Source organism: Myotis daubentonii, chromosome 1 (assembly GCF_963259705.1).
Source record: "Myotis daubentonii chromosome 1, mMyoDau2.1, whole genome shotgun sequence".
Taxonomy (NCBI): Eukaryota; Metazoa; Chordata; class Mammalia; order Chiroptera; family Vespertilionidae; genus Myotis; species Myotis daubentonii.
In genome coordinates this window covers 77,890,012-77,907,131 of record NC_081840.1, presented here as the reverse complement: position 1 = coordinate 77,907,131, position 17,120 = coordinate 77,890,012, and the positions used below count along the sequence as shown (strand labels likewise).

The 17,120-nt window shown below is 47.3% G+C and overlaps 1 protein-coding gene across 2 annotated transcripts in view; it reads left to right on the top strand.

The window, feature by feature from the left end:
• SLC7A7 (solute carrier family 7 member 7) overlaps positions 1-17,120 on the top strand; it is a 34,226-nt gene that overhangs the window by 11,945 nt on the left and 5,161 nt on the right. For both annotated transcript variants that reach the window (XM_059707593.1, XM_059707592.1), the window contains exon 3: positions 16,861-16,986. In XM_059707593.1, the coding sequence (XP_059563576.1) occupies positions 16,861-16,986 (126 nt within the window). The remainder of the gene's footprint in view (positions 1-16,860; positions 16,987-17,120) is intronic.

The following is a 17,120-nucleotide window of genomic DNA, read 5'->3' as shown; positions in this document are numbered from 1 at the left end:
TCTTCATGTTGTGGTGACTCCAATTTCATTGTTACAAATTGAACATAATTAAAGCATAGTGATTAATCACAAAAACAATATGTAATTATATATGTGTTTTCCGATGGTCTTAGTGACCCCTGTGAAAGGGTCGTTCAACCCCCAAAGGGGTCGAGACCCACAGGTTGAGAACTGCTGATCTAAGGGAAAAGAGGTCAGTGTCCTTGACTAAATAGTCAGATATTTCATATTTAAAAAATTCTTGCGGGCCCTAGCTGCTTTGGCTCAGTGGATAGAGCCTGCAGACTGAAGGGTCCTGGGTTCAATTCTAGTCAAGGGCTTGGGGCGTGTGCGGGAGGCAACCAATTAATGTATCTCTCACATCGATGTTTCTCTCTCTCTGTCTCTCCCCTTCCCTTCCACTCTCTCTAAAAGAATCAATGGGAAAATATCTTTGGGTGAAGGATTAACATAACAAAAGAGGAAAGAGAAAGAGAGAGGGAGAGAGAGAGAGAAAATTGCTGGCTTAAGTACATTTTTTGTGTGTGCACGGGTGACTTTACTCACTTCTGACTTCATTGTCAGGGTAATCACATGTTGCCCTTTTGGCCAGAAATTCTTTCTCCCTCCCCCAAACCCAGTACCAGCCTCCGTGCCAGTAACAGTGGTCCTGGTACCCATCTGCCCCCCTTCACTGCCCCAGGCTGGATGGGTTACCTGGCAGTGACTTTCATTCTTATAATTGCCCATGTTCACTTTTCTGTGAAGGCTGGGGCCTGGGTATTAATCACAGAGCCTGTACAGGCCTGGATCGCAGTGGGTGCCCAGGACATGCTTGGTGGGTGGATTAATTAATTCTGAGTTTGGAAGGACCCTCCCCAACCAGAGAGGTATGCAGATGGCCCTTCCTGAGGCTGGTTATTCTGTTTTTCCAGAGTTCTTTGAGGTTGCTCCAGATCCCTGCAGCCATTACCTGAGGGGAGATAATCCCACTCCCAGGCTCACATCCCTGAATCCAAACAGGAAAGCACATGGGGTAGTGGAATGTATACAAGCTTTGGAGCTGGCCTGAGTGACTTCAGTTTTCTTAATTGTAAGATAAAGATAACACACCTACTTTTACTTTTACACTAGCTCTGAGGTCGGAAAGGAAGGCTGAGACTCTCCTTCCTCTTTTCAGGAGTCAGGGTTAGGTGTCCAGAAGTCCAGCTCCACCCAACGGCCCTTTCTTCGGAGCTGACATGCTTTGGCCCACTGCTAGCAGCGTTGGGTCATTCTGCTCCTGCTTACACTTGTCCATCACATGGTCTAGTTTTTTTTTTTTTAATATATTTTATTGATTTTTTACAGAGAGGAAGGGAGAGGGATAGAGAGTTAGAAACATCGGTGAGAGAGAAACATCGATCAGCTGCCTCCTGCACACTCCCCACTGGGGATGTGCCCACAACCCAGGTACATGCCCTTGACCGGAATTGAACCCGGGACCCTTGAGTCCGCAGGCCGACGCTCTATCCACTGAGCCAAACCGGTCAGGGCATGGTCTAGTTTTTTTGTCTAGTTTCTTGCCTTTTGCTGACAAGACATTTTACCTCCTGTGTCTTCAATCTGCCTGTTATACCAGTCAGCCGGCAACACATCTCCAGGGTCCCCTGTGAACAGAGACTACTGAGTCTTTGTGTCCCTGACACTTGACCTTAGTGACTTGCATGTGGCAGGTGCTTCAAGAAATGTTGATTGGATGAATGAACAGAAGATATGTTTCCAGATTCAGCTTAGCTGAGAGGGGCTGAGTGCTTTTGGCTCTCAGGGTGGTGGTGGTGGGGGGAATGGGGGTAGTTGTAAGAATTGGGCAGAGGGGAAGGTAGACAGTTTATACTGAATCTGCTAACTCTTTGGGGACTATAAAGGACTTCGGATCTCTGTATATTTGTCTGAGAGCTTTGGCCACATGTCCCCTGCAGCTTTTCCTGGTGCTAGAATGACTGACTTCGTGTCCTTGTGGCTAATGAGATGGAACAGCCAGATACTGGGCCCCCAGCTGATATTTGCCCTTTGCACTTCATTCTTGGAAGCTGGTTATTGCTCCCGGAGGGGTTTTCCCAAGAGTCATTGTAAGTTCATGGTGGGGAAACTTTTATTTCATGTTCCACATTCACAGCAACAAAGAAGCTGGAGTCAGAGCCTTGGGTTCTGTCTGATGTGGGGTCAGTGTGAACTTTGGAGCAAACTTCCATCAACAGTGAGGATGTAGAGTCCTGTGCTGGTTGATCCTCAAGGCTCTTCAGGGGTTCACCCTTGGTCTCTTCCTTTATATGTTCTCTTTCTCTCTGCCGCAGAAGAGCCTAGAGCAGAGGTTCTCAACCTGTGGGTCACGACCCCTTTGGCGGTTGAACGACCCTTTCACAGGGGTCGCCCAAGACCATCCTGCATATCAGATATTTACATTACGATTCATAACAGTAGCAACGTTACAGTTATGAAGTGGCAATGAAAATAATTTTATGGTTGGGTCACAACATGAGGAACTGTATTTAAAGGGCCAGAAGGTTGAGAACTACTGGCCTAGAGCAGTGGTCAGCAAGCTGCAGCTCTCGAGCCACATGCAGCTCTTTGGCCCCTTGAGTGTGGCTCTTCCACAAAATACCACATGCGGGCGCACACGTACAGTGCGATTGAAACTTCGTGGCCCATGTGCAGAAGTCGGTATTTTGTGGAAGAGTCACACTCAAGGGGCCAAAGAGCCGCATGTGGCTCGTGAGCCGCAGTTTGCCGACCACTGGCCTAGAGGAAGCTGGGGAAGGAATCCCAACCCTGGCTGTACATTAAAATTACCTGGGAGGTTTAAAAAATACTCATGGTCCCTTCCTCTCCCTCCCTGTTCCCCCAACCAAATAGATCGGCACCACCTGGGTAGAGGAGTGAGAACTGGCTTGGAGGATGTGAAATGAAGAAGTAGAAAGTTGCTGCTGAGGAGAACTGATGGGGAGTTTGGGAAGAGAGCTTCTCAATTGTCACTGTGCTTTAGGATCACCTGGGGAGCTTGGAAAACATGCTGATGCCAGGGCTCCCCTCCAGTTTCTGACTTCATTGCCTGGGTGGGGCCTGAGCATTGGACTTTGTTAAAGCTTGTCAAGTGAGGCCAATGTGCAGCCAGGATAGAGAAGCGCTGAGTTAAGTGAAAGGTTTAGTTCTGTATGTAATTACTTAAGGTAGCACACCTGAAGCAGGCAGGTCATCAACTTTCCCTGGGAACCCTGCCACACACCCCTGCATCAGGACTCCTGAGGTGGTACCCCAAAGCTGTAGGTTAACACTCCTCAGGGGATCCTGATGCTCACTCAGCCTTGGGGGCTTGTTTCTGAGGACCTCAGTGGAACCTAGCTGAGCAAACCAGGAAGGACTAGCCAGCTTTGAGAAGGGAGCACAGGAGTGGTTTAATATGAGACCCTCCAGTACAGACTGCCTGCTTGCTCCCTCAGAGTGGAACGGAGCCACTGCAACTAAAGTGCTGACTGAGTTCCAGGAGGCAGAATAGGAGGCATCTGATTCAGTGACCCGGAGGCTCTCACCCATGGTGCCCGAGGAAGCAAAATGGTTCTCTAGCCAGAAAAGGTAAGAGTTTGAGGTCTGCTTTCTGAGAGTTATAAAAGCACCTACAAAGAATGGAAGAAATAATACCTCAAGGGAGCCAGGAAGGGAAAGTGAATTGTGAGGTGTAGAGAGTATCCTAAACCAGCTTTAGGGAACACAAACAAAACAGGCAGTACAGAAAAGGAGGAAAAACTTGCAATGTCTGGCTTTAGGCAACAGATCTGAGACTTTTTCAGGGAATACAAATCTGATCCTTCTGTGGAAACAGCAGTGGTAGAGTATTCTGGAGACATATGGGTACTAGCAGGCCTGGGCATACTGATAAAGGGGCGTGGCTGTCCCCTGAGCAATGTGACTCTGAATATATGTAGACCTGCCTAATGGCAGAGATGTGTTTTTTTTTAGATATATTTTTATTGCCCTAACAGGTTTGGCTCAGTGGATAGAGCGTCGGCCTGCGAACTGAAAGGTCCCAGGTTTGATTCCAGCCAAGGGCATGTACCTTGGTTGCAGGCACATCCCCAGTAGGAGGAGTGCAGGAGGCAGCTGATCGATGTTCCTCTCTCATCAATGTTTCTAACTCTCTATCCCTCTCCCTTCCTCTCTGTGAAAAATCAATAAAATATATATTTTTAAAAAGATATATTTTTATTGATTTCAGAGTGAGGAAAGGAGGGGGAGAGAGAAATAGAAACATCAATGATGAGAGAGAATCATTGATTGGCTGCCTCCTGCACGCCCTCCACTGGAGATCGAGCCTGCAACCTGGGCACGTGTTCTGATTGGGAATCGAACTGTAACCTCCTATTTCATAGGTTGATGCTCAACCACTGAGCCATGCCAGCCGGGCATGTGTGGTTTTTCTTAAACAACATATGATGAAAAGCTTACTCACACCAGTTAAGCCTACAGACCTCTATCCTGCCAATTCCTGTGGGATGAATGGCGTCACTAGTCAGAAGACACCTGAGGTGTGTCATGTAACTTTGAAATTCAAGATAGTGAAGTGAGTGGCAGGTAGAATTTTCATCTCACTGTCAACTGAAGGCTGTGTATGTGAAGGGAAAGAAGGACAGAGAGCAGACTGCCTGATTATAAATGCTAAGATACCAGAAAGGTGGACTCTGGCAAGGGACAGAGTAGATTTCTTAGGGATTGGAAGAGATGTGTTTAATAAACTTTAAACTGAAATTTTATTTATTTTTATTTTATTTATTTATTTTTAAAAATATATTTTATTGATTTTTTACAGAGAGGAAGGGAGAGAGATAGAGAGTTAGAAACATCGATGAGAGAGAAACATCGATCAGCTGCCTCCTGCACATCTCCCACTGGGGATGTGCCCGCAACCCAGGTACATGCCCCTGACCGGAATCGAACCTGGGACCCCTCAGTCTGCAGGCCAATGCTCTATCCACCAAGCCAAACCGGTTTCGGCTAAACTGAAATTTTAAAGGAAAGGAGAAAATGCACAGATTATAGTATAAATCTGGGTATTTTGGAGGCTTTGAGGTATTATACAGAAAGGAGAATAAAGATGAAAAATTTGTTCAGTAATGCATTTGTAGAAAATAGGATAGAAGATGGGTAGTGATGTTTTAGACTCACATCTATAAACATTTAAGGCCAATAAACTTATTTGTTTTTTACTTTCAATGCAAGGTAGAAACAATTTCATATTTGATTAGAATATGACATGAAAGAGTATATATATATATATATATATATATATATATATATATATTTTATTAGTTAAGGTATTACAAATGTGTCCTCATCCCCCCCATGAAAGAGTATATTTTATTCAAAAATGATGGACTTGCCAGAAGAGCTGAGACTAATGTGTGTATATCAAAGAGAGATGTGCTTGTACGAGGACCTGCTATAATAAGGGATGCCTACTCTCTGGGCAAGGTCAGGTTCTGATTCTTTTGATTGCAGTGAGAGGCAAATTTCACTACACTAACACACAGAGACGTGTCGAAGGATTTTACTTCCCCTGCGAATGTAATGAATAGTACCAGCCACTTCTGCTTCCAGTTCTGCCTGAAGGTGTGTTTCTTCTTATGGAAGCTAAACGGAAGTTACAGATATGTGGCCCATCTCTTAGAAAGGCACAGACACCAGCCTCTGTTAATCCTATCTGCTTACATTGAGAAGAATTATTACATGGTGTTGTCAGAAGCTCTCAGGATCCACTTAGAGAATTTTTTTGAAGGTCTCTCATAGCAATAGTGCATGGAAATAAATCCTCACCCTAAGGGAAGAAGCATGGTGAACAGAACAAGAGGATAAAAGCAAAAAGAGGTAGGAATGATGTAAGTGTGGACATAGACTGCACACTGTCAGATCAGAGGGAGACTATTTTGCTTTCTTACTAAAGATTATAAAGTTTGTACAAAAGGGAAAATATGGTAGTGATAGAAACCTCTAGTCCCTGAGCATCTTTTACTAAAGTTAATTGCATTCTATTAAAAGCAGTACCTCTATAAATTTTTTAAAAATGGTTTATTACCGCTGAAACCGGTTTGGCTCAGTGGATAGAGCGTCGGCCTGCGTACTGAGAGGTCCCAGGTTCGATTCCGGTCAAGGGCATGTACCTGGGTTGCGGGCATATCCCCAGTAGGAGATGTGCAGGAGGCAGCTGATCGATGTTTCTCTCTCATCGATGTTTCTAACTCTCTATCTCTCTCCCTTCCTCTCTGTAAAATATCAATAAAATATATTTAAAAAAAATGGTTTATTACCATTTGGCTCTGGTTGGGTGACTCAGATGGTTGGGGCATCCTCCTGTACATCAAAAAGGCTGTGGGTTCGATCCCTGGTTGGGTTTGTTTGGGAGGCAACCGATTGATATTTCTCTTTCACATTGATGTTTCCCTCCCTCCCTCCCTCCCTCCCTCCCTCCCTCCCTCCCTCCCTCTCTCCCACCCTCCCTCCCTTCCTACCTCCCTTGCTCTCTAAAATCAATAAATGAGGCTTTGGATGAGGCTTTTTTAAAAAAAGATCTGAGACTTTTTTTGAAGGTTTTTTATGGAAACTTTCAAACATATCCAAAAGTAGAGTGAACAATATGATGAACTCCCAGGGTTCATGAATGACAATCAACATTGTTTTATCTATACCCCAACTTCCCCAGCCTTACCCCACTAGATATATTATTATTATTTGCTTTTTAAAACTGCTTTATTAACTTCACAGTATGTAATGAGCATCTTTCCATGCAATAGGTAAACTCCCCTGCTGACAGAAACTTACAAATTGGGTCAAAACACAACATTCAGTTAGAAACTGGTAAAATGAGACCCACTGGAAACAAGCAACACCAAAAGGGTCACAATGAAGGTACATCACGAACATGTAAGTTTAGGAAGCAGGTGTGTCTCCCTATTAACTTTAGGGAGAACATCAGGATTCAAGGCATTAAGGCAAAATTCATCGTGATGGTCATGGTGCGGGGGTCAGTGCTAACTGCCACAGACTTTGACTTGACTGCTCTCCCTCATGTTTTCCATCAGCTGTCTTATCTCTTTCCAATCCTTTCCATATTCTTTTGTCTCACCCTTGCCTGTGGCTCTCCATGCCTCTACCCCCATCCCATCTACACTGCAGAATGGGCTGCCCAGGAGGGAGCCACCCATGATTTTCTCCAGGCACACAATATTCACCAGCTTCCAAAGGGAAGCCAAGGCTCTCCTTTATTAGCACCTTGCTCCTTTTCATCCTTTCTTTTATTTTCCCGTTTGGCATTTTCCATGTTGAAACATTTTTTTTAATAGCTTGTTCTCTTTGGACGCCCTTACTCTTGGGCCTATCCTCCTCTGAATCTTGCTGTCAGTGCTTGGCAGTGACAGTTGGACCCTCAGACCTGCTCTCCTTCACATCTGCCTCCTACTCTTGGGGTTCCCCTGGTCTGTGGGCCCTAGGGCACAGAGAACAGGAACAGAGAAGGGTATGGTTTATCTCTGATTCTGACTTACGCACTAGATTATTTAAGGTAAATCCAAGACATCAAGCCATTGAACCTGTACAGGCTTCAATATCAAGCTCTAAAGCAGCGGTTCTCAACCTGTGGGTCGCGACCCCTTTGGCGGTCCAACGACCCTTTCACAGGGGTCGCCTAAGACCATCCTACATATCAGATATTTACATTATGATTCATAACAGTAGCAACATTACAGTTATGAAGTAGCAATGAAAATAATTTTATGGTTGGGTCACAACATGAGGAACTGTATTTAAAGGGCCAGAAGGTTGAGAACCACTGCTCTAAAGGATAAGGACTTTTTATTATTATTATTATTATTACTATTATTATTTAACATAACCAGGGAAATGAGGAATCCTTGTGAGGAAGTGACTTTGCTTGTTCAATTTTTGTACCTCCCAGAAAAAGAAATGCTAGGTTTCCTTTGAAATACACTCTAAATTCTAGGCAAAGGGATGCAGAAAAGTTCAGGGCAAGAAATTATAATTTCATAGCCAGGGATTAAAAGAAAAAAGACCAGGAGCTTCTTTAAAGTGAAATTCTGATAAAGTAGTTGAAAATTATCTTATTTAGGAAGAAAAGGAGAGTCATCTGAAGAAACCAATGGGATTGGACACATTGCTTTTTGATAAGCTTAGAGTTTTAGAAAGAAGAAGGTGAGAGGTGACATAACTAAGACTAAATATAGGGGTGGCCCAGAACTGCAAGAAGGGTGTCCTGAAGGTTAATGCCCAGCATAAGCTAAGGTCTGAAGAAAGGACTGAGGACGGACAATAAAATGCTCTAGAGCAGTGGTTCTCAACCTTCCTAATGCCACGACCCTTTAATACAGTTCCTCATGTTGTGGTGGCCCCCAATTTCATTGTTAAAAATTGAACATAATTAAAGCATAGTGATTAATCACAAAAACAATATGTAATTATATATGTGTTTTCCGATGGTTTTAGGTGACGCCTGTGAAAGGGTCGTTCGACCCCCAAAGGGGTCGCGACCCACAGGTTGAGAACTGCTGCTCTAGAGGAATGTGCAGAGTGATAACAGGAAGGGAATGGCAGTTAGTTACATGAAAGTAGTTGGTGGCCAGAAAGCCTATTTTTCTTCTAATGTTTCCTAGCAGGGGATTGCTAACCTAGAAAGGGTTAAATTAAAAAAACAACAACAGCAGGCTACCAGATGCAGGCCAACAAAAACGCAAGGCCAAGAGCATTAAGCAGGTAGTAATAAAGCATGTCATTGCTTTAAATGTCTCTAACTATCCACTTGCAGACAAATGGGAAGGATTTAGAATTAGTTGAGATGACAGAATCCTGGCATCTCCAGGATCTGGGAGAACAGGAAGGGTGTGAAATGAAGCTGTCGAGTGATGTATTAGGCTATAACAAATACCACCAATTATTGGCTTAAAGCAACACAAATTTATTATCTTTTAAAAAATATATATTTTATTGATTTTTTACAGAGAGGAAGGGAGAAGGATAGAGAGTTAGAAACATCAATGAGAGAGAAACATCAATGAGCTGCCTCCTGCACACCCCCTACTGGGGATGTGCCCGTAACCAAGGTACGTGCCCTTGACTGGAATCGAACCTGGGACCTTTCAGTTTGCAGGCCGATGCTCTATCCACTGAGCCAAACCAGTTAGAGCACAAATTTATTATCTTAACCATTCCATAGGTCGAAGTCTTTACTTGGTCTCACTGGGCCAAAATTAAGGTGTCAGCAGTGCCTAGAGGAGAATCCATTTTCTTGCCTTTTGTAGCTTTTAGAGGCTGCCCACATTCCTTAGCTCATGGACCTGTTTCATCTTCAAAGCCAGCAGTAGCTGGTCAAGTCTTTCTTCACATCACCTTACCTCACCTCACCTCACCTCACCTCACATCACATCACATCACATCACATCACATCACATCACATCACATCACATCACATCACATCACATCACATCACATCACATCACATCACTCTGACACTGATTCTTCTGCCTCCCAGGGCCTTGTTCTGCCCACCACAAGGAAGAGGAAGAGGTGGATTCGGAGCATGCTGCACTGACTCTTTGAAGTTGATTCCTGCCCAAATTCTAGGTTCACTTGATTAGCAAAGTTTGAGGGGAAAGGAGAATCTCCAGTAACCTGTATAGATTCACTAAAAACAAGCCATGCTAAGCTAACCTTGTGTTTTGTTCACTTTAATTTTTATTAAAATGCAATATACACCAAGAAGCAGTACACATTATAAGTGTACAGCTTGATGAATTTTCACAAATTGAACACACATGTAACTGGCATCTACGTCATGAAAGCAGCCCTCGAGCCCTTCCTGTGTTCCTCCTGGTTACTCCCCTCTGTCCCACCAAACACACTTCTAGTAGTATAGATTAGTTTTGCCTGTTTTTATGTAAATGGATATAAAGGGTATGTACTCTTCTGTGTCTGGCTTGTTCACTTAATATGTTTGTGAAGTTCATATATATATATATGGCAGTGGGCAGTTTATTCCCACATGCAGACATTGACCCACACGCTCAGGTGTCTATGCCCCCATGACCCCCAGAAACATAGAAAGACACTTGGCTGAGTGGGGTCAGGGTCCGAGGGCCCAAAAGCCTCCATCCTGGGACAAGGCAGCAGTGTAGGCCCAGGTGGTGGTGTGGGCCCAGGTGGTGGTGGTGTGGGCCCAGGTGGTGGTGTGGGCCCAGGTGGTGGTGGTGTGGGCTCAGGTGGTGGTGTGGGCCCAGGTGGTGGTGGTGTGGGCCCAGGTGGTGGTGGTGTGGGCTCAGGTGGTGGTGTGGGCCCAGGTGGTGGTGGTGTGGGCCCAGGTGGTGGTGGTGTGGGCCCAGGTGGTGGTGTGGGCCCAGGTGGTGGTGGTGTGGGCTCAGGTGGTGGTGATGTGGGCCCAGGTGGTGGTGGTGTGGGCCCAGGTGGTGGTGATGTGGGCCCAGGTGGTGGTGTGGGCCCAGGTGGTGGTGTGGGCCCAGGTGGTGGTGATGTGGGCCCAGATGGTGGGTGGTGTGGGCCCAGGTGGTGGTGTGGGCCCAGGTGGTGGTGGTGTGGGCCCAGGTGGTGGTGGTGGTGTGGGCCCAGGTGGTGGTGTGGGCTCAGGTGGTGGTGTGGGCCCAGGTGGTGGTGTGGGCCCAGGTGGTGGTGGTGTGGGCTCAGGTGGTGGTGTGGGCCCAGGTGGTGGTGGTGTGGGCTCAGGTGGTGGTGGTGTGGGCCCAGGTGGTGGTGTGGGCCCAGGTGGTGGTGTGGGCCCAGGTGGTGGTGGTGTGGGCCCAGGTGGTGGTGGTGTGGGCTCAGGTGGTGGTGGTGTGGGCCCAGGTGGTGGTGTGGGCTCAGGTGGTGGTGTGGGCCCAGGTGGTGGTGTGGGCCCAGGTGGTGGTGGTGTGGGCTCAGGTGGTGGTGTGGGCCCAGGTGGTGGTGGTGTGGGCTCAGGTGGTGGTGGTGTGGGCCCAGGTGGTGGTGTGGGCCCAGGTGGTGGTGGTGTGGGCCCAGGTGGTGGTGGTGTGGGCCCAGGTGGTGGTGGTGTGGGCCCAGGTGGTGGGGCAGTGTCCTTTCTCCCAGAGAAAAGTGCAGAGACGGGGCCGAGACCCCAGGCAGGAGGCCACACTCTCATAGCGATTGGCAGCAGGCAGGCCAGGGGCAGGGTCCTTCTGGATCCTTCCTGAGGGCCTGGCCCGCCAGACTGTTCACAGCTCTCAGGAGGTGCGGGAGCCGAGGTGCCACTGGCTGGCTGGGCATGGTTCATCTGTATTTTTGTGTGTGTGGTAGGTGGGTTATTCTCACTGCTGTTTAGTATTTCACTGTATTGATTTAGCCACTCTACTGTTGATAGGCATTTTGTTTGTTTCTAATTTTTGACAGTTACAATGATATAGTTATGAACAATCTAAACTAATAAAAGAGAAAAATGGTAATTGGTGTACGACGATACCCTTTTCATTGGCTAATCAGGGCTATATGCAAATTAACTGCCAACTATGATTGGCAGTTAACTGCCAACTAAGATTGGCAGTTAACTGCCAACTAAGATTGGCAGTTAACTGCCAACAAGATGGCGGTTAATTTGCATATGTAGGCACAATGCAGGGAGGCGAGAGGGAAAGCAGGAAGAAGCCCCCTGCCACTGACAGTGATTGGAAACCCAGCGGGGAGCTAAGAGCTGGGGGGCAGGGCAAAGGCGGCCCTGGGGCCGCCTTTGCCCTGCCCCCCAGCCATGATGGGAGAATCAGGCGCCTTTGCCGCCCTGGCCAGTGATAGCAGGAAGTAGGGGTGGAGCCACCGATGGGAGGTGGACACGGTCGAAGCTGGCAGTCCCGGGAGCTAGGGGTCCCTTGCCTGGGCCTAAAGCGGAGCCCACGGTCGCGGGGCCGCTGCAGCTGTGGGTCCCCGCTGCCCGAGCCGGAGGCCTCAGGCCTGGTCAAGGGGCCGATCCGGTGATTGGTGATCGGAGGGTGATGAGGGTCAACTCCTCTGGCCGAGGCATCAGGCCTGGGCGGGGGGCTGAGCCGGGGATTGGGGGGATATGATGGTCCCCTTGCCCAGGCCTGAAGCCTGGGTCAGAGGCGTCAGGCTTGGGCAGGGGGTGGAGCAAGCGATCAGAGGGAGATGGGGGTCCCCTGCCCAGGCATGATTCCTGGGCCAGAGGCCTCAGGCCTGGGCGGGGGCCAGAGCCAGTGATCGGGGGGAGATGGGGGTCCCCTGTCCAAGCCTGCCACCTCTGGCGGAGGCGTCAGGCCTGGGCAAGGGGCCGATCAGGTGATCAGAGGATGATGGGGGTCTACGCCTCTGGCCGAGGCATCAGGCCTGGGCTAGGGGCCGATCAGGTGATCAGAGGATGATGGGGGTCTACGCCTCTGGCCGAGGCATCAGGCCTGGGCTAGGGGCAGAACCAGTGATGGGGGGAAATGAGGGTCCCCTGCCCAGGCCTGACACCTGTGTCAGAGGCGTCAGGCCTGGGCAAGGGGCCTATCCTGCGATTGGAGGGTGATGGGGGTCAACGCCTGAGGGCTCCCAGTATGTGAGAGGGGGCAGGCTGGGCTGAGGGACACTCTCTCCCCCCACACACCCAGTGCACGAATTTCGTGCACCGGGCCCCTAGTCTAGTATAAACATGTACTAATTTTATTTGAATCATTTGATAGCATCGTTAGATTGTTAGAACAGAGACATGTGTACACAGTTTTCAGAGAGGTTCTTGGCAAACTCTCATTATATTCTTGTTGACCAGCTGGAAAAAGGTGGACTCGGAATAGTTTGGTGGATTCCTGATTGATGTTCTGGAATAATACCAGCATATAGGAGGGTCTATCGCAATAGATTACAGTGCTCTGCCTATACTGGTCAACATTTTTATCCAGTGAAGTTAGTTCAAATGCCTTCAATTTTGTATTTGAAATGGAAGGCATTTGAACTGACAAAATTAAGGCAGATGGGACAGATGCCTAGAAATTCACAAAGGAATGTGAAGTGCCATATTTGGGGATTTTTAAAAAATTCATTTTTATAGGCCCATTAAAGGAGAGGGGGAAGTTCATCAGTTTCAGGTGGGGAAAAAGGGAGTTGTAGTTGACAGTAAATTCAAACTGCAACTCCACAGTCTGCAAATTGTCTGCAGTTTCCTGTGTGTATCTCACGTTTTCAGGGAGACACTGACAAAGTGAAGTGTTGTAAATGCAGAGGAGAGAACTGGGATGGTGAATAGTCTGGAAGCCATATTTGTCACACAAGAGATTGAAGAAACTGGATTATTAGCCTGAAAGAGGGAAGACTCAAAGGGGACAGGATGTAAACGTTTAATGATAAGAAGGGCCCTGATGTGGAAGTGGCTTTAGCTTGATTCAGTGTAGCTCCAGAGGAGAGGCCTAGAACTACTGAGTAGAAATGGCGAGAAATGTGTTTTCGGGTTAGTGGAAAGAAGAGCTATTGATCTCTTTTTAAAAAATGGAATGAGCCCGGCTGGTGTGGCTCAGTGGTTGAGTGTTGATCCATGAGCCTGGAGATTGCCAGTTCAATTCCTAGTCAGGCACATGCCCAGGTTGCGGGCTTGATCTCCAGTAGGAGGCAGCTGATGGATGATTCCCTCTCATCATTGATGTTTCTATCTCTCTCCCTTTCTCTGAAATCAATAAAAACATAATAAAAAAAATGGAATGATTTTTCTAGTTAAGTATTGAGATTTTATAGTCCCTGGGCATTTGAAACAGAAAATGGACTCAATAGTGGCCTAAATTTTGTGTGTTACATTGTATGTATTTAAAACTCGGTGCTGGGAGAATTATAGGTTTATCATTCTTTTTCAGGGACTTCTTAGTTAGGGCATCTACACTAAATCTGGGTACCTGATTCTGAATGGGCCTGCAAGCTTCGTTCTGTTCTGGATCTATTTAGGCGGTTCTTTCCTGGCTTTTAGTTCCAGAGTTGATGCTGGGCCTTAGTGCCTGTACTACTCCAGGAGCCCATGGAGACTGGGTTTAGACGCTTATAGCAGTGACTTCTTCACAGCTTCTCCTTTGTCCAAAGCAGGTGTCAAAGCAGGAATGAGTCAAGGGTCCAAAGTGACTTCAGCCCGACTTCCTGTGGACTTGGGTCAGTGTTGGGTGGAGACTGAATTGCACCTAGAGATAGGAGGGTAGGGCATCTCTGTCCTTGAGATTAACTTGAAGCTGCCTCTAAATTCTAACTCCATGGTCCTCCCCCCACTTTCCCTGCTTCTGAAGCAGGAGGTGGGGCCTCCGGTCAGCTGTATCCGCTGACTGGGGACAAAGAGCCTAGTCAGCACTGCTGCTTGCCATACCATTTCCTGTTTCATGGCCAAGAGGCCCTGGAGGAAGCTGGGTTTGGGAGAAGGTGCTTTCTTTAGGCAGTTCCTCTGCTTTCTGATTTCTTTCCATAGGATTCCCTTCTCCATTAAAACCAAGCCCCTGTGCTCAATACAGAGAGTAGATCATGGCAATATGGTGGGACAGTGGCTGAGAAAGAAGGTTGAGTGTGGGTGGGTGGTGACTGGTGGGTTAAAGGAGGGATACAAATGGATGGAGTAGAGAAGCAGTAGGGGACTAAAATGTAAACAATCCATGTATTTTCATTTCAGAATTTGTTATAATAAAGGGCAGAGCTGAGAGCAGAACCCATGGCACAGGGCTACAGACTGATTCTGAACCAGAACTAGTCCCAGCCTACTCCCGTTTGGTATTACGGCCCACGGTTACTCTGATGGCTAAGCATGGATTTTCTGGCAGCATCAGCTGTCCCTGGGTTCCATTTGTAAAACAGAAGCAGAATCCCAGGGGTTAGGGGCAAGGGTTACAGGAGGAAGAGAAGGGCTAGAGGCAGAAGTACAGTGGGGCATAAAGGATGGGTGACTAGCTGAGGAGGATGAACAGATATGAAAGATTTGTGGAGGGTAAGATAGAGACACTTTAGCCATTTTGTAGGGTGCTTGTGGAGACTGTATGCTTCTGTCTTTAATTATTAACAGCACTGGTGAAAAAAAAAATAAAATAAAATGCCCAGTTGGTGTGGGTCAGTGGTTGAGAGTTGACTTATGGACCAGGAGGTCACGGTTCGATTCCTGGTCAGGGCACATGCCCCAGTTGTGGGCTTGATCCCTAGTGTGGGGCATGCAGGAGGCAGCTGATCAGTGATTCTCTCATCATTGATGTTTCTCGCTCTCTCCCTTCCTTTATGAAATCAACACACACGCACACACACACATGGCACTGAGAAATTACAGGTACATGTTTTGCCCAGCCCTGTGATAAGAGTTGATTGTTTGTTGTCTCTTTTATTAGGCAGAAATGCAAGTGCTTGCATGGGACAGAAATGTCCTTTTGCTAGGAAGAGCAGTGGGCAGTGAGTAGAATAGGAAGGTTACAAGGTAAGGGAGAGAAAGAAACAGAAGAAAGGACCGCTATTCTGAGAGGCTGGTCTTTCCTGCTTCTCAGGATGAAGTAGCCTTTGGCCAGTGTGATGAGGCTAGGACACAACAGAACAGGAGATCTAGGGACACTGAAGGACACGCCACTGCCAGAACTGAGACAGGGAATACTTCCTGACCGTGTTGGTGGCTTGAAGCAGGCAGGCCCAGCGCGGGGCCTCGCTTTCTCCACTGGAAAGGCAGGCTGATTCTGACCTTGCCCTTTGGGAGGACTGTTAAGCTATCCTTGCGCTCCAGTTGCTGAGCCGGGAAGGAAGGAGCAGTGAAGCGATGCACTCTGCACAGTGGGGATGTGCCTGCCCGTGTGAAGGTTGGCAGGGGGGTTGGGGGGGGGGTGTTGAGTGACATTCTGCTGAGTTTCAGAATTATATCTTGTGACTCTTCCCTGCCACATCCTGGGGCTGTCGGTCAACCTCACAGCATGTGTGGGCTTCCCTTCTTGAATTTCTTTCTCTGAAGTGGATTGTAACTTTTTTTGTGTGTGGAGGGTGATGGATTTCTCTGAGGTTCTGACAAAAGCTACGAACCCTTTTCTTAGAAAAATGCATATACTTTGGCTATTCCTACATAACACTTTACAAAACATTCCAGGCTTTGTGGAAGCCCTAGGTTGAGAACTCTGGCTCTAAGGGCAACCCATGAATGAACTTTACTGAAGCTCAACCAGGTAAAGGGATTACCTCTACCTCAGGGGAAGGACTTGAGGACTGTTGGTGGCTCTCATTTTTTTGTTGTTTAGCCAGGAAAAATGCCCTGTCCCCATTCCGTAGGAATCTCTGTTCCAAGAATCTTTCAAAGCACAAAAACAAGCAGCTGAGCTGGCAGGCAGTATCAGGAAGTCTGGCCTCCATCCTAAGCCCTGGCTACAAGTCCTGACCTGCTGGCCCAGACATTGGATAAGTCATAACAGGACTTGTTAAGGTCAATAGTAATACCACAGCATCAGTGTCCTGGGTCCTAGAGCCCATACGAGGGGGTAGGAGGGTGAAGAGTGGGAAGAAACCATGACTTTTCAGAGAACACATCCTAATTCCCTACAGCTACCAGTTGCCTCCCACTGCTGTGAGCACTTTTGTATGTAAGCAAATCCACATTTACTTTGTTTTGTGGCTCCCATTTGTGTCATCTCGCTGAGTGTGTGTGTGTGTGTGTGTGTGTGTGTGTATGTGGTACTCTGTATATAGGTGGTACTGTGTATATAGGTGCTCAGCAAGTTCTTTTGCATAATAGTGAGGACATTCTGGGCGGGGTTTCCAGTGCAGTGCAGGTCTGAGCCCAACACTTATTACTGGTACTGGAAAAATTGCTTGGGAGTGTAAGGCCATCTGGATGGTGCAGTCAGTCACCAGTCAGTGTTGTTTTTCTTTCAGGTCTCTTAACCTTCATTAACTGTGCCTATGTCAAGTGGGGAACAAAGGTACAAGACTTTTCCACCTATGCTAAAGTACTGGCTCTGATCGGTATCATCATCGCAGGCATTGTTAGACTTGGCCAGGGTAAGAAATAATATCAACTAATATTTGTTAACCATTTTCTGTGTCACAATCCTCTAAGCCCTCTTTGTGCATTATCTCATTTGATAGGCCCTATTATTCCCATTTTATAGATGAAAAAAACTGAGGCTTCAGAA